This window comes from Meles meles, chromosome 7, assembly GCF_922984935.1.
Source record: "Meles meles chromosome 7, mMelMel3.1 paternal haplotype, whole genome shotgun sequence".
NCBI lineage: Eukaryota > Metazoa > Chordata > Mammalia > Carnivora > Mustelidae > Meles > Meles meles.
Genome location: NC_060072.1, coordinates 65,745,879 through 65,766,722, shown reverse-complemented (window position 1 = coordinate 65,766,722; position 20,844 = coordinate 65,745,879). Strand labels below are relative to the sequence as shown.

Below are 20,844 nucleotides of genomic sequence, written 5' to 3'. Positions count from 1 at the left end.
ACACAGAATCAGCCAACACCAAAAAACATCACTGTTCCTTCAGGAGGTGCCACACCCATCACCCCTACTCCTCCAAAGTAAAGGCCAATATTTCTGTAGTTAGGACACCTTAGCTGTATTTTTATGTCTTGGAACAATGACCTAAAATTACATGCCAAATGTGTGGTGGACATGCATTTTTCTCTGAAGCTGGTCTATAGCTTCAGGTGCTAAGACTGAATGGCAGGCACAGCAGAAACTGTAATCCCGAGGCTCATCACCACACAGAGATAGATGGACGTGACACTGGCCTCCCATGTTCCCGAATGTACCATCCACACAGAGAAAGCCCCAGAGACTAAGCTTAAACTAAAAGGCAATTGTTAATCTTGTTCTAATATCAGAGTACACAGGAAAGAAGTAATTGGTGCATCTGGGTTTCTCAATTTTAAGATTTTCCACACCACCATTTCAGAGGACTGGCAATGCAGCGTTAAGTCACAAAGCTGGGCCCCGGAGACTAGCACTAGACAGGCACCCCCCACTTTTCACAAGTGCATGTTACGGCCCACTTCACTTTAATGAAAGACCTACATGAGTACCTATTTTCTCTAATAGGAAGAAATCCGAAGAGGATTTTTGCTTTTACAAAAGAAGGTGAAAAGCAAAAACAGTGTTCGGTTCGGGAGCGTTAGAGAGGCGAGGCGCTGGGCGAACAGCAGAGCGGCCCAGCCCATCAGCTCCGTCCAGGGCCACACTCAGGGCCGCTGCGTTGGGCTGTGTCTGTGAGCACCTATGCTTTATCTGCATTTACTCTGTGCATCCATTAGCGGGATGTGTCCTAAGGGGTCAGAAAACGCCCAAGAGAAGTTGTTTTTTGTGATCTGGGAATGCCCCCAATTTTTCCATATCAATTAATAGCTATTGATTGTTCTTCAACTTGAGGCCATTTTAGCTTACAGGAGGTGTTCACAGAAACGCTCTACTCTCGGGTAGTGGGGAAACCTGTACCAAGAAAACGCTCTACCCGTTAAACCGAAGTTTCGGAAGAATTATTTCATTCTTGGTCATCCAAGGTCTAAACTGGTTTATAACAGGGTTTCTCAGTCTGAGGACTACTGGCATCTTGGGGAAAATGATCCTTTGTTGTAAGGGTTGTCCTACACATTGTAGGACACTTGGCCTCTACTTACTGAGCACTGGTAGCACCTTTTTACTTAATGACAAGCCAAAGTGTCTCCAGACTCTGCCAGATGTCCACAGGGGAAGAGCATAACTGCCCCACAAGGAGAAGCACTTGTTCAGAATTGTGCTGCTCAGGGCCACTGGGCTCTCAAAGATGGCAGGCCAATGAACTCATTCAAAGATCAACATTCACAAATCCCTAACCAGCCATCCCTCCATGAAATATGGTGACATGACTCACTGGCCCCCTGTTTCTGGGCCAACCCCTGTGCCATCAGCCCCATTTCCATTTTCTTTTTGACTCACCCCTTTCCCTGTGTGGATACGTCACAACTCAAGAGAGAATGTGAGCACTGTGCGGAATAAGGGTAATATAATGGTAAATTATTTTATTGCTTTTCCACATTCCAAAGCAAGGAACTTAATGTATTGTGATGAAAGGATGTGTGAATTTGAAAACTACAGATGAAAAACACTACCTCCAATTCAGCCTTGTTATTTTAAGCTTTGAGCTACTTTAGTGAGGATAATAAAGAGGAAACAGAATTAGGACCAAAATGAAACGGAGGAATTAAACAAATCACGGCCAAATAAAAGAGAGGACTACACCCAATATTTATTGGCCGGGAGCTTTCAAATTCCATTCTCAGTAAGAAATGACAAGTAAGAATAATCAAGAAGCAAGAGCTTCCCGGCACTGGGAGAGCAGTTTCTTTCAAAGGCTACGGCAAGGTTCAGAATGTGGCTGGAAGAGACAGCAGCGCCACATTTCCTAGGGGGGACGGGGGGGCGGTTTCTATTATAAGCTCTCTTGGCATTTTGCTGCTAAGAAGCTTCCCTCCTTTCTCAGATAGATGCTCAAAGTCCACACACGCGCGCGTGCACACACACACACACACACACACGAGACAGAAATTCCCGAGGGGAGAGCGTGATTGTCACCACAGAGAAGGGCATTCTTAGCCATACATACCTATTGTAGGAGAGAAAGGCCAACAGAAACAGCAGGCATGCTAACACATCAGCTCTGCCAACAATTCCAGCCACCTAGAAAGTTTGAAAAAATAAAGACCTCAGAAAATTGCTTTCAGAAAACTTAGAGAAATGCATTCGGTTTTAGATGAATGAAAAGTATACGATAAAATAAGGAAACACACAAACAAATCTGACGACATAAGAGTAATCACCTCTGGTTATCATATATATAACAATAAGTTTATAGAAGGAGAAAAAGAGGAAAGAAAGGAAAAGAATTTTCATGCTTAATTTCCTTTTTCACCTTCCTCCTATAGAAGGTCAATTTATATCATCAAGGTTTATTCATTTGCTGATTTATTAAAAAATACTTTTTGAGCAAGGACTGAGGGCCAGACACTGCGCTAGTCTTTGGCATCAGGGTGCTAATGGAGCAGAGGATATTTATAGAGGACCAGGAAAAAATAAGTTTAGGAAACAATAATCCTGGTAAAAGAGGAATGAGTATGAACTCATGACTGCCATGTGAGCACATGTGCTTGCATGTCTGTGTGTGTGTGTGTCTGTGTGTCTTAGTTCTGTCAGTCACTGAAAGAACCTAAAAGCAAGATGGCCCAGTAGCAAAGAGCCATCCTGGCACAGACCACAAACCATTCCTCCACTAACGAGTACTTGGGCTTCCTGGAGAAATGGCTGGTTCCAGGGCTGAGGCGAAGGAGATACGAGAGGAACTTAGATCATTTTATCATGTTAGAAGGTAAGAAAGTGTGAGAAAGTGACAGGTACATGACAAGGGGCTCCTACTGACTGAGTATCTGGCCATTTGAACATCAAAATAAATAAGGACAATAATAAAGCAAACCCCTGGAAAAAAACCAGACATCCATGAGTGTATTCTGATATTGGTGAATGGAATAAAGAAAGCACATATAAGTACACACATAAATACAGTAAGCAAGTGAATGGGAAAGAACAGAAAGCTCTTCCTTACATAGAAAAGCCAGTTAATGAATGTAGAGGGAACAGCGCAGTTGGCAAATAGCCATTTTGCATCCAAAAGATGCAAGATTTGAATGAGCAGAGAGACATCACAAAATACCAGTGGATACGAAATCTAGAGTGTAAAGGTTTAAAAAGCACGGAGTATTAGTAGGGCTTCCACACACTTCCTTCAAAACAATTACTTATTAAATAAAAAAGTTAAAAGAATAATTACACTATGGGAAAAACGCATTACACCTTAACTGGGAAATCAAAGTCAACCTCACCAATAAAGGGCAAATAGATGGGGCATGTCTCTGCATGTCGTACCCTGAGAGGGACACAATACCACTTTCGTCAAATCCCAGCCAGGGATACATAACCTGGCTGGGATATAATCATGAGAAGACATCAGACAAACCCAAGGTGAGGAACACTCTATCAAATACACAAATACTTCTATTTCATATTATTAAAGCATAAAATACAATTCTACATTATTTTATATCATTAAAATGCCAATATTTTAATATCTCCTAATTTATATTGTATCATGATTTAGTAGGTATAACTCCTATAATCTAATGTATTATAATACTGCATGTATTATGTATTACATGCTTATTATACTTACATAATATACCACATATGCATATTATTTTTATTTTATATACTGTATTTTTTATGTTTACACATTTTGATATCATGTATTTACATACAACAGTTATAGTATTTGTACTTGTACATTATAAAATTTTAATATAAAATATAAATAAATAAGTTTAGAAAACATAAATTTTATAAATCATGGGCTACAGATTCTTTAACACATATGTATTATATGTAACAACATTTGAGATGACATTACACACCAACTGCAATGTTATAGTAAGTATATAAACATTTTGTAATATACATGTTAAATGTTTTAATTATATTTAAAGCTTTGAATTATATTATAGAAAGATAATGAAGACTGGTAACTGCTCCAAACTTGAGACTAAAGAGAAACAATGACTAATGGCCTTGGTTTTAGAAAATATACAACTAAATTATTCAGGTGTAAAGAGGCATGAATTATGCAACCTACTCTCAAATGCTTCAGAATACAAATAATATTTTTATATATTAAGGGGAAAAGAGAGGAAGAATGACAAAACAAATGTGGCAAAATGTTAAAAGTTGATGAATCTGGGTGATGAGTCATTTTATTTGGGACTGAAGTGGAGGAAGGTGGGGGGTAGACAGCTATTTATAAATTTTTGTGTTAGTCCACTACTACTTAAAATGTGTAAGGATATCTCTTGTCTTTTTGAAATTCAAGAAATAAAACTGTAAAGGGAAAAAATATGGTTAAAAAAATGCTTCCAACGAAGGCCACATACGAGCTGGCTCTTTAAGATGAGTACGAGCTCACAAGGCAAAGGGACAGGGTTGACATTTCAGGCACACAAAGTTGCACCACCCAAACCATCCAGGACCTGAGGTCCACAGTGGGTTAGAGAATCAATCATAATTAACAGCAGAAAACAGTGTTCTGGGAAATATACCTATAAACACTCTCATACAATGAGCACACCTTGCAGTCAAAAGATGGGGCGATGACAGGCACCTACAGCTCGACCATCCAAGGCTGGAATACATACAGACTCTTTCTCTTGCCGTTTAGGTGAGATTCAAATTTGTTATCTTTAATTTCTGGGGCTTGCTTTTGTTATCTTTATTATTTTTTTCAGATTTTATTTGTTTATTTGAGAGAGAGACAGAGAGCGAATGGGGGGGAGGGGCAGAGGAAGAGGAAGAAGCAGGCCCCCCACTGAGCAGGGAGCCCCATGTGGGGCTTGATCCCAAGACCCTGAGATCATGACCTGGACCAAAGACAGACGCTTAACGGACTGAGCCACCCAGGCACCCCTCTTTTGTTATCTTTAAAATGAGCCTAACACCCCTACCCGGTGTTACTGTCATGGTTAATGAGATGATAGGTCTGAAGTGCCCATTCAGTGTGGGTGTCCTTTCTTCCTTTTCCCTGCAGAGAAGGTAGGTGGGACTCAGCGCTGAGACAAGTTTTCTTGTGGGGCTTATAGAAATCATCTTTTTATATTCAAGGCTTATATGTATGATATTTTAATTTAAGTTTATTAGATGAAATATATTAGTTAAAAAGTATAAATAGAAGATAATGTAATTATATACTTGCACAGAGATTGATAGCAAGTCACATACTGAGCAAAATCCTAGTCCAGTCCACAACAAGAGAAACCTGAAGGTTCTCTTGGCTGGCTAAGGAATTTCATGAGCAGTACAGAGTTAAAAGGTATTAACTGATGTGGATGCCTGGACCACACACTGTTCATTGATCCGTTAATCTATAAGGCGTTTGAGGGCCAAATCAGGAAGACTGCCCGACTCAGGGGAGCTAGGCTGTGACAATACGGTGTCACCTCAGTGTCGAGAACCAGCTCAGACTCACAATCTGTAAAGCAACAAATGCACACAGTTCACGCGGGAGCCCAGATCTGCTCTGTCTACACCACCGCATCTCTGAGCATGGAGCTCAGCATCACCCGCAAGGCCCCTGGGAGGTTAAACAGAGAGCTCAGCTCACTAGCAACAAAGTCTAGGGATAAGGCCACACATCTGGGCCCAGAGGGACACTCATCACAGCACAACCGATGCGGCCAAGGCACACAAGAGCAAGACCTGCAAGCGGATACTGGGTGTAGCAAGTTGGAATGAGGCGATCACCAGCCAGGCAAGCGTAACGAATGTGCTCAAGGCGCCTGAAGCCTACTTCTCAGATTGCAGCCAGTCTGTGCTGCTGGGAAGCCGGCTGGATATGCCCAGATCCAAAGAATGTAGTGTCCCCTGGAGCAGAAGCTCAGAGGGTGTGTTGAAATGTTAGTACAGACACTGACAGACTCTGTGGCCAGTTCCAAACCACCACACACTCACTGAATATCCCTGTTGAGCTGGGGTCTCTGGGGCAAGGAGGTTAGATGTCTTAAAAACAAGGTGCTTGCCATCAACTACTAAATGTCTAGACCAACCATTTACTTTCATTGTGATTCAGTTAGTCAGTATCATCACGTTCAGTAACTGCATGATTTATTCCACTCCACAAACATTTTCCAAGGGCCTCCTATTTGCCAGGTACTATGCCAGCTGGAGGGATATGACCTAAGCCTCAAGGAGTTTAACACTTGGTGGGGAGTCAAAGCAGGGTATTAATATGATACAAGCAAACTGTGTGTATCATAAAGAGGAGAAATCATTGCCATGAGAAGAATGGAGGGACTGATTTTGACTGCAGAAGCTGGAAGCTTCTTTATACACTAAAACCTAAGGGACAAGCAAGAAGGACTCAGCAAGCTCAAGTCAGGGGATGAAAATCCAGGGCCGGAGAAGGACCACAGAAGCATTTTAGGCAGAGGAAAGCACAGTCTAAAAACACATGAGGTGTTTCTAGAAGGGAGGGCATTAAGTATGAGAGCATGGAGTAAGCACATTAGAAAGGACAGGAGTGAACAAATATGGGATGTTTAGTTGGAGGTCCTGGGCTTGATTCTACTGACAAAGGGGGCTGAACTGTAGGATGCTGAGAAGTACAAAGGACTTAGCCAAAAGTACATACAGATGGATAGCATGGACTCTGCCTCAAGCTGCAGGTTTTCCTCACCTAGAAGGCAGTTTTTACCTGGGAACTGAATCCTGTAACACATACCCAAATGATGGGAAAAAAATGAGTGAACATCATTGGGTAGAATTCAAACAATCAGATCTAAGTCCGAGCAAGCGTAACAGAAATACCAATTAATTTAATTTGCCCCCCAAACTTATTATTTCTTAGCATCCCATTCATAGGATTTATATAAAGTATACCATATGTATCAAGTTATTGTTTGTTCTAGCTGCACAAAGGAGTCCCATTACTGCCAGATAGGGCCAGGAAACACACACTTAACATGCAACAGCTGGGGACACTGGGTGGCTCAGTGGGTTAAGCCTCTGCCTTCGGCTCAGGTCATGATCTCAGGGTCCTGGGATCGAGCCCCGCATCGGGCTCTCTGCTAAGGAGGGAGCCTGCTTCCCCCCTCTCTCTGCCTGCCTCTCTGCCTACTTGTGAGCTCTCTCTGTGTCAAATAAATAATTAGTATCTTTAAAAACAAACAAATCCAGGCTGACTGATTAGATCATGACTGATTGTCTCTTACATGTACTCTTCATCTTACATGTGTTCTTAAAAAGCTGACCTTAGACTTCAACACCATGTGTCGGCATTTCCTGCTCTCGCTTTTGACTTGACATAAGTGCCTTCCTTCCAACCAATAATGTTTCTATGATGACTGCCAAGTTTCAATCACCCCCAGGGAATTACAATGATATTCCACGTTTTCCCAATTTCTCTACTTATTTTTCTGATGATTCAGATCTCCCAAAAAATATACTGTCAGAAAACCCTTTGAAAAATCATAAGGCCTTCATTGAGGAAAGGTATGGGTCTATCCTAGTCATTGCTAATACCTCCTGCACTTAAATATTTGTTGAAAGATTGAGTAAATAAATGAATTTGTTCCTTATACTTAAATTGGAGATAGTTTTTTATTACAACATACTGCTTTGTCTTGTATGTATTTATGTGTATGTTCTTTGGCTTTTTTAGGAATTTGTGAACAAATTATGGGTAGGGACCCACTACCCACCCACATACCCTCCGGGCACCTAGCAGTGCCTACACCAAGCAAGAATTCATTTACTCTATGTTGATTACATAATTAAGGAAACAAATCCTTAATCACACCAACATGTTTAAACAAAACCCCTCCCTCAAAAAATGTTAATCCTCCATCCTTCCTGGGATTACTTATGGTCCTGATTTTGTTCTTATTTATTAGCAAAGGGAAGATAAATCCCTCTGACTCCCTCTCCAGCCACACTATGATCTATTTTTCTTTTTTTTTTATTAATTTATCACACTAAGTCTTCTATAACACAGTGTTTTTTTTTCCTATTTCTCTGTCTTCTTCCTTAGAAACCTAAACTAATACCTATAATTGAATAACAGCCTCCTAATTTTACTTCCTAGTATATATTGTTATGTTAAGTCAAATTTCTTCACCTCCTTCTTGCATATCTCATTTCCTCATGAATGCAAATAGTTTCTGTAAAATTTTTCCCTAAACGTCCAGCTCTCAGCCTCTTTTGTCCCTATAATTGTGCTATCATGGATTTTTTTTTTATTAGCTTGTTGAAATCTTTTCTTAAAGGTCACTTTGCTAACAGGATGTTTTTCCTTTTTCTTAGAATTTGACCAAACTAACAGCTCATGATCCTACTTCTCAAGGTTACCTGGACTCCCTCTCTGCAAGCATAGAATTAAGACTGTTATTGTTCTATCCTTTATTCTTTCCTGCAAAAATTTTCCCCAAGACACTCCAACCATATATTTTCCACTGTACTTTGACCCAGTATCATACATTCCATATGGCTAGGAGTAGTAGTCCTTGATTATTTCTCTTCAAGTGACATCCAAGAAGAATATTAAAAACTTGGATATCTCATTTTTATCTTTGTATTTGTATTTGTATCTAAAATTTTTTCATCATAATTTTACATACTTGAAGGGATCTAACTTCCCATGCATTGTAAATACTGACATTTTAAAAATAAGGTCGTAATATTACTGTTTTAAATGTACCAAACGGAATCTGAAATGTGCCACTGCAATTTGAAGCTCATTATTTTCCATTTACACAAACATGAACAGGCTCTTCTTTAAACGACAGACATTTCACACCCATTCCCCTTGAACTCCTATTTCTATGTTATTTCCCTCTGAGCATTGTTTCTTAATGTATTGTATAGTTATGCTTAAAAATATTCTACTTATCATCTTCTCTCTCTGTAATAAAAATACATATATAAAGTTACCTCATTAAGTCACCACTTAGTATCAATACACAATTGCTCAATGCATTATAAATTAGAAAAAATTATAACTACACTTAGATCTAAAAACACACTTCTTAGTAACAGGTATAGCAGGTTTTTCTTTTTTCTTTTTAAGATTTATTTATCCAAGAAAGAGAACATGAGCAGGACAGGCAGAGGGAGAGAAAGACTCTCAAACAGACTCCCCACCAAGCACAGAGGCGGATGTGGGGCTCAATCCCATGACCCTGGGATCATGCCCTGAGCTGAAATCAAGAGCTGACCACTTAAAGGACTGAGCCACTCAGATGTCCCACGTTTCTTTTCTATAAGTGCAATTATTGACTGAATATTACTTTAGGTTAGAATAAGAATGCACATAGTATCAGTTCCATTCCTAGCTTTCATCTTTAAAGAAATGTTCGCATAAATGAGACAGAAGTAGCTATGTTATAGCAGTGACTTAATTCTTTGAACACTAAGGTCATTGACAAAATCATAGTGATCTATCATATTACATAATGCTTAATGATCTACCAGCCAACACTCAATCAGATTCTCCTTTAATTTGGTTGGAAGCAAATAATTTCAGCATAGCCATCATGAGAGTTATTGGTCATTAGAGTCATTCGCTTTCATGGTTTCTCAGCACTACAGCAAAAATGGCTTCACCGAGACTTTCTAAAGGACTATTATTTATAGCCTTCCATTTAAAGGGACCTTTTCTATTTAAAATACTCAAGAAAGGGCTGGAAAATTTACCTTAAGTAATGTAATTTTTTTAAAAAATTGATTTTTTTTTGGTCTCTCATTCCAAATATATTTGTGTCAAAACCTTGGCCTTACAGATATACAATACTGTTTGTGGAAAATGTCCATCATGTAGCCTAAGTGGCAAAACCAGTCATTACAACACCAGTTGGCCAAATCAGGCTTCTTGTGTCGGCTCAAATGAACATATTATGACGCATCCCCATGACAACCATCTCACTTCTGAATTCAGAAGATCAAAACAGGCCACCATACCCCACTTTTAATGCCACGTTCTGTTCCTCACAGAAATCTGTGGAAGACAGACAGTGATAGGAAGCCCCACTCCAGATCTGTGATGCCTCAATTGAAGGAGGCTTTGCTGACACCAATATATTAAATTGTTTCTTTATACAGTACCTCAGAGATGTGGACACCTGGGGCAGAGTAAAATTCTGATGTAGGTGAGACATCATTTTTATTTTTCAATGCGATGACAACTGAAAGGGGAGGAGGGAGAGGAGAACCAACTTGACACCTTGACCCCTGGTGTGTTCTCAGACAAACTATAGGCAAGTGTCCAGATGCAAGCTAAGGCTCTGTAAATGATTCCTTTAAAGCCATGGGGCTCAGGAACCCCTTGGAAAGACTTTGTCTACCCCTAGCAATATGGACACAATAAAACAACTGTGGTTCCTAAGCCATGAAACAAGGTAACTTGATAATGCCTTCTCAGTGTATGATCAAGTCCATATTTCAAAGAGGACCAAACAGATCTGAACTATCTATACTTTTTAAATAAATTTTGCATCACCTACCAAGTAACTACACTTCACACGAAATAACACGAAAACCTACTTTTAAGTCCCTATTGTAACTCTGTCTTTCTGATCTGAAGAATTTCAGGCTAACTCTTTGGCCCTCCTCTCGCATTCACTGTTCAGCATCATAAATATTATAAATAGAAAGCAGAGAGAGAAAAGGTAAAATTCAAATGTAGAGCAGGAACAATGCCTCAGCACAGTAAGTACCTCAAAATGCCCTGTGCTGTTTAAAACACATTAGAACTTAAATTTTCTTCAAATAAAGAACTGTGGCCATTTATTACGACACATAATAATAACAGGTTATTTGGAAAAGCCAGTTAAAGTGTGAAGGCCATGTGAACATTCAAAAAGACAAGTTGTCAAGCAGAATGATTTATATATAAAGATAAACACTTCAGTGGAGCTTTGAATTCACATGGTTTTGAAAGGGGAAAAAAGATCAGTTTAGCTTTTTTTTTTAGTTCCTTGTTTCAGGGAGCTGCAGTGATACTCACCGCCTCTGTGTGGACAGGGTGCACAGCAAAAAGCAACGCTGTAGCAAAAGCCAGTCCCCGGTTCCTGAAGACAGCTTTGTCACAGGTGTACATCAGGACGAGGGTCACGAGACAGTGTAAAACCACATTCACCGCATGAAAGTAGAATGGGTTCATGCCAGTCAAAAATACGTTCAGCCTGTACAAAAAGACAGAAACAGAAGCCGAATCAGCTACATACAGAACAGAAGCACAAGGAGAGAGGAGGGCATCGATCATTTTGAAAGATAAGCTATTCAATCGATTCTTTTTAAATGACTCCCAACATCAGGTTACTCTAGATGTGGGAGTATCATTTTTCCCCATCTCAGGATGTTCTTATCTGCAGAAACCATTGCAAATGCACTGTCATTTTATTTCAGAGAACTCTGTTGGCCTCACTGACAAGGCAGGCAAAGAGGTGATGAACCTGTTTTCCCTTCAGTCCGTGGCTCATGCGAGTGACCCCATGATACTCTTGCTATCACTGCCAGCTCTTCCCTAGGAGCTGAGCATCAAAGACTAGTCCACAGTGCTATGGGTCAGAGCCGCAACCACTGGAGAGGAGAAAAAAGCCACAAGATTGTGACTGCAGTCACAGTTGGGACAAACCAAGCATGAACATGTTCTCTCACTCGCAGTGCCCCCCAAGAACCAAATTTCCAGATTATGCACCTGGAATGATCGTTAATTACCACCCCACAAAGGATCTTCGCGGCATCTGAAGATGCTATTACCAGCTGCAGCTGAAATTAAAAGGATGAGCAAAAGCACATCGTTTCAGAATCTGTATTAAATGTTTTCTAACTTAAATTCTCACAGACGTCAAAATCTGAATTCTAAGATTATGACGAAGAAACTAAAGTCAATCACAGAAAGAAGGGAAACTCACGGGGCACCGGGATGGCTCCGTCCGTTAAAGTGCTCAACTCTTCGTTTTAGCTTAGGTCATAATCTCAGGGTGGTGAGATCCTGCCCCTACAGGGTCTCTATGCTTAAGATTCTCTCTCTCTCTATCCCTCTCTCTCTGCACCCCCAACCCCATTTGCATGCTCGCACCCTCTCTCCCCCTCCCTCTAAAAAGAAAAAAGAGAGAGAGAGAGAGAAAGGCACAAATTTATTGTTCAACATCTTAAAAAAAATACTTTCCTGATATAGAAATGCAGAACAGAGAGACTTAAGATTGCCTTAAATTTAATAACAGGACATAATATCCCCAATTGATTCTGTGGGGTTAGCAAAAATATAGCTGTATAGGGTGTTGTATAGGGAGCACCCTAAATGGGACTGCCTGTAGTTGTCTATACTCCAGCTCATTTCACTGGAACAGTAATCCCTCGATCTGCTTCTCTTAAAGAAACACCTTCTCTTGGCCAAAACAATTGAAAATGTAAAAGTCAACTTTAGCGATGCCATAAGCATATTCTAAATACTTGACTTGAGTCGTGCACGAATTTAACCTACAGAATTTTAAACATCTCAAGTTTTATTTGGACACATGAATATAAATGTCATAGTTACTGACTCCATTTTCATTCCCACTGAAGTAATCAAGCCTAGAAAAATGAATTGCTTTGTGGAACCTGACTTCAGGGCTCCGAAGCAGGATTCCAGCGAGCCGTATGATGGCCAACCCATGAGTCTGTGCACCCCCCCAGAGTCCTGAAGATGGAAGCATGGTGTGAAACAGTCTATCTAGAACAGGGGCGGGCAGGTCTGGCTAAAAAATAAAGAGCATCCCATTCCAGTACAAGAGGACCTACCTGCAGTGAGCGAGCTGCTGGAAATCACCAAGATCAGGATGGGGGAGCTGTGAGAAGGGCAAGACCAGGTCCCTATCCTTGAAGAACGTAGGCACAATTCCCAGAGAGCCCACCCACCTGAGCTGATTTTACATCAGTGTCTACACTATCAGGTGAAGCTTTCCAGACCAACTAAGCCATTCATTCCAAGTTTATTCACACCCATGACAATGAGACAAAACAGGCAATCTTACAAACAGCTGGTGAGTGTCCAAGTGGGAAGGTCTCAAGCTTATCAATATGTGCCAAAAGGCTTTAAGAAGTACATAAAACTTTGACCAAAAATTTCACTTCTAGGAATTTTCCATAAGGAAATAACCAGAAAAGTGTTCAAAGATATATACAATACAGATAGATATAGGTACAGATACAGGTATGCAGACATAGATAGACAAATGTAACATTGTGATATAATAAGAAATACATATTTTGGTCTTTATCCCAACTCCTGGTAGAGACTCTAAAACCTCTGTAATTTCTTCAGTCATAAAGGTACTAGGACAATCTTTTGTTCTAATACTTGGTCTTTGGCGCTGGTTCCTGACACAGAACTCTTAAATCCCTTGGAACTCCCCAAGTGGTTGGATTATTTTTTTTCTAATAAGGTGACTCTTGGTGGGCTCCTGGATGGCTTCTGGATGCGGGCTGGTCTCCCGAAAGATCAAGTTATGATTAGAAGCTTGGAACTTTTAGCCCCTTCCCTCCTCTATCTTCCAGGTATTGGAGGGGGGCCAGAGATGGAGGTCATTATCAGTGATGCCTACTTGATGAAGCCTCCATTAAAAACTCCCTGAACTATAGGGTCTGGAAAACTTCCAAGTTGGTGAATACACCCAAGATGGGCAGACGGCACACTGCAGTACCATGGGACAAAAGCTCCCGAGCTCGGCGCCCTCCAGACCTCACCTTAAGGATCTCTTCAACTGGCTGTTCATCTATATGTTGCGTCATACCCTTCATTCTATAATAAATCAGTAAACATTAAATAAGTGCTTCCTCGACTTCTGTGAGCCATTAGAGCAAATTACTGAATCTGAGGAGGGCATCATGAGAACTCCCGATTTGCAACTAAGCTGGACAGAAGTGCAGTAAGCTAGGGACCCGCTACTTGCAACCGGCATCTGAAGTGGGTCAGTCAGGGCACCTGGGTGGCTCAGTCGGTGAAGCGGCTGCCTTTGGCTCATGATCCCAGTATCCTGGAATCAAGTCCCACCTGGGGCTCCCTGCTCAATGGGGAGCCTGCTTCTCCCTCTGCCTCTGCTGTTCCCGCGGCTTGTGCTCTCTCTCCCACTCCTCTCTCTCTTGCTCTCTCAAATAAATAAATAAATAAAATCTTAAAAAAATTGAAGTAGGGTCTGTCTTGTAGAAATGGGCCTTTGACCTGGGAGATCTGATGCTAACTTCAGATAGAGTTAAACAGGACACCCAGATAATGTAGGACACTGAGAACTGGTCACTAAAAAATAAAAACCCTACACATCTGGTGTCAGAAGCACTGAGCGAAAGTAGGAGAAGAAACAGGACTTGCCTTTTTAACAACAAGATGCGTCTTACTGTGATAATCATAAAAATGACAATGAAGAGAAGGCAAGACATCAAATAAGCCAAATCCCTAATGTATTTGACTGATTTCACAGATATTACACTTTAGATCATCATTTTGGATTACAAATTAACAGCACTGCCTTTAAAAAGAGAAGACTTGTTATTTTTTCCAAAACATTTGTTATTCAACCATTTGAAAAGTAAAAAAGCATCATTAAAACTGTTGCTAGTCTATTACCACACTTTTTGAGGTACTTTCCCCTTCTAAAAATGATACAAAATGAGTCCCATTTGTGGTCCATATGTATCCTATCTGAAAATGTGCAGGAGTTATCTATATAGATTACTGCGGGGGGGGGGGGGGTATTTGAATAGAGTTGACACACAATGTTACATTAGTTCCAAGTGTACAATTTAGTGATTTGACAAGGTTATCCATTCTGCTATATTCACAACCAGTTAGGATAAAATGCCTGGTGTTTTAAGTGAATTCAACTGGATGTCAAAATACAAAAATAAATTACTGAATGGGGAACGACTGCAGTACTAATTAAGGTAACTGAAAGGCCCTCGCACAGTACTAGATACTGGCTGATCTAAGCCCTGAGAAATGACTGAGAATCGAAAATTACTAGAGTTTCCCAAATATCTAAAGAGATAGAGAGTGAGCTCTCCAAACTGTGGACAACTGAGCTTGAGAGGAAATAATAACAAAACATTATTTGTGAGCAGTGGGAAAAGAATCTCTGATTCTTTTATGGGTTCACAAAAAGGGGGCTTAACGGATTAACCTCACATTTTAATTGAACAGGGAGCGTGACAGACACATCTTCATTTTAACAAAGACATTAATCAAAATCTTTCAGAATCTCCTTATGTACAAGATACAAGAATATGGATTTGTGGCAAATACAAAGAGTGGTGAATAATAACCAGGGTCTCCTTAGATGGAGACCTTCAGTGTAATTCACAAGATTCTGACATTATCTCTGGTCTGTCCCATATTTCTATCAGAAACTCAGCAAGATCTGTAGCATATGCTAACCAAGCTTGCAGAAAGCCTACATCTGTGAAAGAGGGAACACTGGACTGGCAGACTAAGATTCACAAAAAGTTTAAATGCTTGCTATTGTTAATTAATTCTTACAGGATTAGGTAGAATATGGGTAAGAGAAAAGCCCCGCATCTGGACATAAAAGAGAACAAAATACTTGCAATCCAGGCTAAAGCTATACACATAGTATTGTCCAAGCGCTGTCAGTTTATGCTAAACTCACAGAGTTATTGCGTCTTGGCTATCAAACACACCAAACTGCGTTAAGTCAAACTAATTTTCATTTCAATTCACTCTAACAGATATTTATTGAGTACCTACTTCATGTCAGGTATGATGTAGGGCCCAGAGATACAAAGATAAGACATGGCATCTGCTACCAAAGAGCTAACAGCATTGTAGGAGAAAAGAGAGACACTGACAGATAATAGCGAAAGAAAGCTAGCAATGGGAGAATCTACCCAGGCAGAGACAGGAAAGAGGGAGGTATTCTGGTGTGTAGTATCCAACATGGGGCAGCAGCCCTTCCAGGTGCTACTTTAATGCTGGAGCACCTTCCTAGGAAAGCCCCAGGATGCTGGAAGAGTGGGGAGTCTCAAAAATGATGTCTCAGGGGCGCCTGGGTGGCTCAGTGGGTGAAAGCCTCTGCCTTCGGCTCAGGTCATGATCTCAGGGTCCTGGGATATAGCTCTGCATCGGGCTCTCTGCTCTGTGGGGAGACTGCTTCTCCCTCTCTCTCTCTCTCTCTCTGCCTGCCTCTCTGCCTACCTGTGATCTCTGTCTGTCAAATAAATAAATAAAAAATCTTAAAAAAAAAATGATGTCTCAGGAAAGACTTGAGGAAATGGGGAAAGCTCAGCCTCGAGAAAGATGATAGAAATTATCCCAAATTCTCCAAGGGAAAGGATTTTTGCCATATTTTAGCCACATTATGGCTATAACCCTAGTGCCCAACACAATGCCTGGTTCCCAGCTGTCAAAATTAAGTGGATAAAAAAAAAATTAAGTGGATAAATGGATGGATGTACTGACAAATGAATGAGTGAATGAAGCAATGCATGGACTCAAGGAGCTCTCAGACTGGAAAGGAAAATGCAATAACAATGCTGCAAAGAGACTCCCCAAGGGCCAAGTATGGCCTGCAAACTGTTTTGTTTCAACAGTACACCTTTCCTTCTTTTAATTTACCAACATATTTAAAACAGGTGATTTCTTTTTTTTTAATTAACATATAATGTATTATTAGCCCCGGCGTACAGGTCTGTGATCGCCAGGTTTACACACTTCACAGCACTCACCATAGCACATACCCTTCCCAATGTCCATAACCCCACTCCCCCTCTCCCTACCCCCCTCCACCCGGCAACCCTCAGTTTGTTTTGTGAGATTAAGAGTCTCTTATGGTTTGTCTCCCTCCCGATCCCATCTTGTTTTATTTATTCTTTTCCTAGCCCCCAAACCCCCCACGTTGCATCTCCACTTCCTCATATCAGGGAGATCATATGATACTTGTCTTTCTCTGACTGACTTATTTTGCTCAGCATAATACCCTCTAGTTCCACCCACGTTGTCGCAAACAGCAAGACTTCATTTTCTTTTGATGGCTGCATAGTATTCCACTGTGTGTGTGTATACATATATATATGTATATATATATATACATATATATATGTATACACACACACACACACATATATATACACACACCACATTTTCTTTATCCATTCATCTGTTGATGGTCATCTAGGTGCTTTCCATGTTTGGCTATTGTGGACATTGCTGCTATAAACATTCAGGTGCACATGCCCCTTCGGATCACTACATTTGTATCTTTAGGGTAAATACCTAGTAGTGTAATTGCTGGGTCATAGGGTAGCTCTATTTTCAACTTTTTGAGGAACCTCCATGATAAAACAGGTGATTTCTTATAAAGATCTCCAGTTTCTCTTGAAATATTAGAACTGGTAATTCTGGGCCTACATGGCAGCATGGAAATATCTGTGTGCCCACTGAGATGGCACAAGTAGTCACAATTTAACACAATACAAGCCAACTACTCAGAGACAGACTTTAGCTCTAAGGAAGAAGCAGTATTTCAGACCAGAACTGGTATTTGGATAGCCAGAAACGTCCATACAGAAGCATGAAAAGGAACCCACCCTAAATACCAACTAAGAAGAATAGTCTCTCACGTCCCACATCACCCTAAGTGCACTCCACTATAGCATTTACTCAGTTTTTTTTAAACTCTTTAACCATATTCCTCAAATATTATAAGCTTTTTCATGCATTGTAAAAAATTCATTTTTTCCTCATCATATCCATCTCTCCTAGCACACAGTAGACTCTAAATGAAAGTTTACTGAATAAGCAAATAAACTTGCATTAAGTTGTAAGTTGAAAAGATCATCTTTCCCTTTCAACAGTAAGAATCTCGAATTTGGTTCAGCCTTCATCTCTAATTTATTTTTTTAAACCTTTTTTTTTTTTAATATTTTATTTATTTGACACAGAGAAATCACAACTAGGCAGAGAGGCAGGCAGAGAGAGAGGAGGAAGCAGGCTCCCTGCCAAGCAGAGACTCGGATGTGGGGCTCGATCCCAGGACCCTGGGATCATGACCTGGGCCGAAGGCAGAGGCTTTAACCCATTGAGCCACCCAGGCACCCCTCTAATTTATTTTTTTTAAAGATTTATTTATTTAGGGGCGCCTGGGTGGCTCAGTGGTTAAAGCCTCTGCCTTCGGCTCAGGTCATGATCTCAGGGTCCTGGGATCGAGCCCCACATCGGGCTCTCTGCTCGGCGGGGAGCCTGTTTCCTCCCTTCTCTCTCTCTGCCTGCCTCTCTGCCTACTTGTGATCTCTCTCTCTGTCAAATAAATAAATAAAATCTTAAAAAAAAAGATTTATTTATTTATTTGACAGAGAGAGAGAAAGAGAGCAGCACATGCACAAGCAAGGGAGGGGCAGAGGAAGAGGGAGAAGCAGGCTCCCCGCTGAGCAAGGAGGCCATTGGTGGGGTCTGTCCCAGGACACTGGGATCATGCCCTGAGCAGAAGGCAGACATTTGGCTGACCGAGCCACCCAGGTGCCCCGAGCCTTCATCTCTAACTTAAGCTTAAACCGAGCAATAGGAAGTATATATATATATATATATATATATATATATATATATATATATATTTTTTTTTTTTTTTTTTCCAGAAAAACTCTGAACAGGGTACCTCAGTCAGTTAAGCATCTGCCTTTAGCTCAGATCATGATCTGAGGGTCCTGGGATTGAGCCCCACATCATGCTCCCCTCCCCCCAAGTCCGCCCTGCCACCACTAGTTCTCTCTCTCTCTATCTCCCTCAAATAAATCTTTGAAGAAGGAGGAGGAGGAGGATGGAGAGGAGAAGGGGAAAGAGAGAGAGCGGGGAGCAGCGGGGAGGAGGAGAAGGAGGAGGAAAAGAAAAAATCTGAATAGTCACATCTGACTGGCTGAAAGCCTTCCAGACTTTTTGGCAAATAGGACCACAAATGCCCTTCCTCCATCTGAGCTTGTCTGCCTCCCTGTAAAGCTGCCCAGAAAGGTGGGGTTATAATGAACTCACAGCAGTCATAGGGCACTTGTTGCCAGAACAGGTCACAGGGTCACAGTGTCCACCAAGAAGTCACAGGAGGAGGAGTGGGGAAGGAAGAGGAAAGCCATTGGCTGCCCCTCCTTTTCCACCCACTCACAGAGCCTGGAGCTCTAGATAAAGCCCCTTACTCTTTTTAATTTTCTTCTGTGGAAAATAGTTCTGGTTTAAAAAAACAAAACCGGGGCGCCTGGGTGGGCTAAAAAAACAAAACCGGGCTGTGTCCCTGGAAGAGACTTCTACTACAGAACAGACTAGGACCCTTCCTCCAGGGGACCCCAGCTCAGTCAGTCAAACAGCTTTACCTCCATACTCCCACCTAACAGGTCATGATTCTACCCTGTGGTGACTCAAGCCTGGCCTTCCACCAAGCCTGGAGTTTCCCAGGTACAGAGACTAAGCAACATTTAAGAGGGCTGCACATCTTCCTCATTCCTAGGGACAATGTGATTAACTGGCCACCACCAGCGATCCCTCCCAGGGGGTCATGACATCCTGAGCACCCCTAAGTCCCTGCTGCCTGTCTGCCTGTCGTGGTAAATGCACTCCCCTTGTCTTTGGCAGCTAAGCTCTGCCACTGGCATCCGGCCCTCCCAGACCCCAGCAGAAAGCCCACCTCAGTCGCATGTCCCACATCACACCTGCCCACAGACAAGAGCCAAAGCAGAGCTTCTCCCAGCTGCAGGTGCTCCCTCACTAACGTAGTTCTTAATGCCTCAGTGGAGGGAAGATCTCTGGCCCTCGAGGACTGTAGTAGAGGGGTGGGAGGAAGGTGTGGGCTGGCGGCATGTGGTAAACGCACCGCAACATTCCTATCTCAATGAGCTTTTGGATTCTTTTTTCTCTATCACACCAGAGATACTTGGCATCTCAGCTTCATGTAACATATGCTCCCACTGGGTTCCAGTGGTTCCCAGATTCTGAATCCCCTGATGTGCACGCTACAATTGCCAATTCCCTCATTCCACTCCCAAGATAATGTAAATGTGAAATGGGACCCGGAGATCTGTCCCAAGAAATCCAGTGATTCAAACCAGGTGCTACTCAGAACAATGAGAGACACGCATCTCAATGCTTAAAGGAAGACTACCTATCTGCCACGGTTACCTGGGAAATGCAGTTTTCGCAGCAATAACATAACATACATTCTTTCCCAATACAAACTACAAACCAGGGAAAAGAAAAAATTAAATGTACTTTAACCATCCTAACCTTAACTAACTGTTTCTGCTATCTCAAGTAACGAGTCCTCCAACACTTTCCTGGTGAGTTTCCACCACCCAAAACTGAACACACAGAACATTCTCTGGTCTTCCTCAACTGCCATTCATTTTTCTTTTTCCCTCTCAGCTGTCAAACACTTATAAGTGGTTTCCATAGTCTTCTTAGATCATTCAACGAATAAATAACAACATCTGGTTTTTCTCGTTTTCCTCTAAGGCGAATCCCTTTGGCCCTTAATCGTTTTGGTTGCTCTTCTTCTGCATTCCCTCTAGTATCAAGAATAAATCAGCAAATCATCACTTAAAGCATCAAAGAACCAAAGGATATGATTTGCAGGCACCAAGGCAAGTAACACAGTGCAAAGGGGGAGACGGGTGCTCCAAGGCACAAATAAGATTTATGATCTGGGTTTGTGCTCAAGGCATCCCATCCTCCCCTGGCTATGAGGAAGCTATGGG

At 41.4% G+C, this 20,844-nt stretch overlaps 1 protein-coding gene across 1 annotated transcript in view; it reads right to left on the bottom strand.

Moving 5' to 3' along the window:
• TMTC1 (transmembrane O-mannosyltransferase targeting cadherins 1) overlaps nt 1-20,844 on the bottom strand; it is a 267,805-nt gene that overhangs the window by 234,089 nt on the left and 12,872 nt on the right. The window contains exons 2-3 of the mRNA XM_046012428.1: nt 11,123-11,300; nt 2,138-2,211 (exon numbers count right to left, since the gene is read on the bottom strand). Of these exons, the coding sequence (XP_045868384.1) occupies nt 2,138-2,211; nt 11,123-11,300 (252 nt within the window). The remainder of the gene's footprint in view (nt 1-2,137; nt 2,212-11,122; nt 11,301-20,844) is intronic.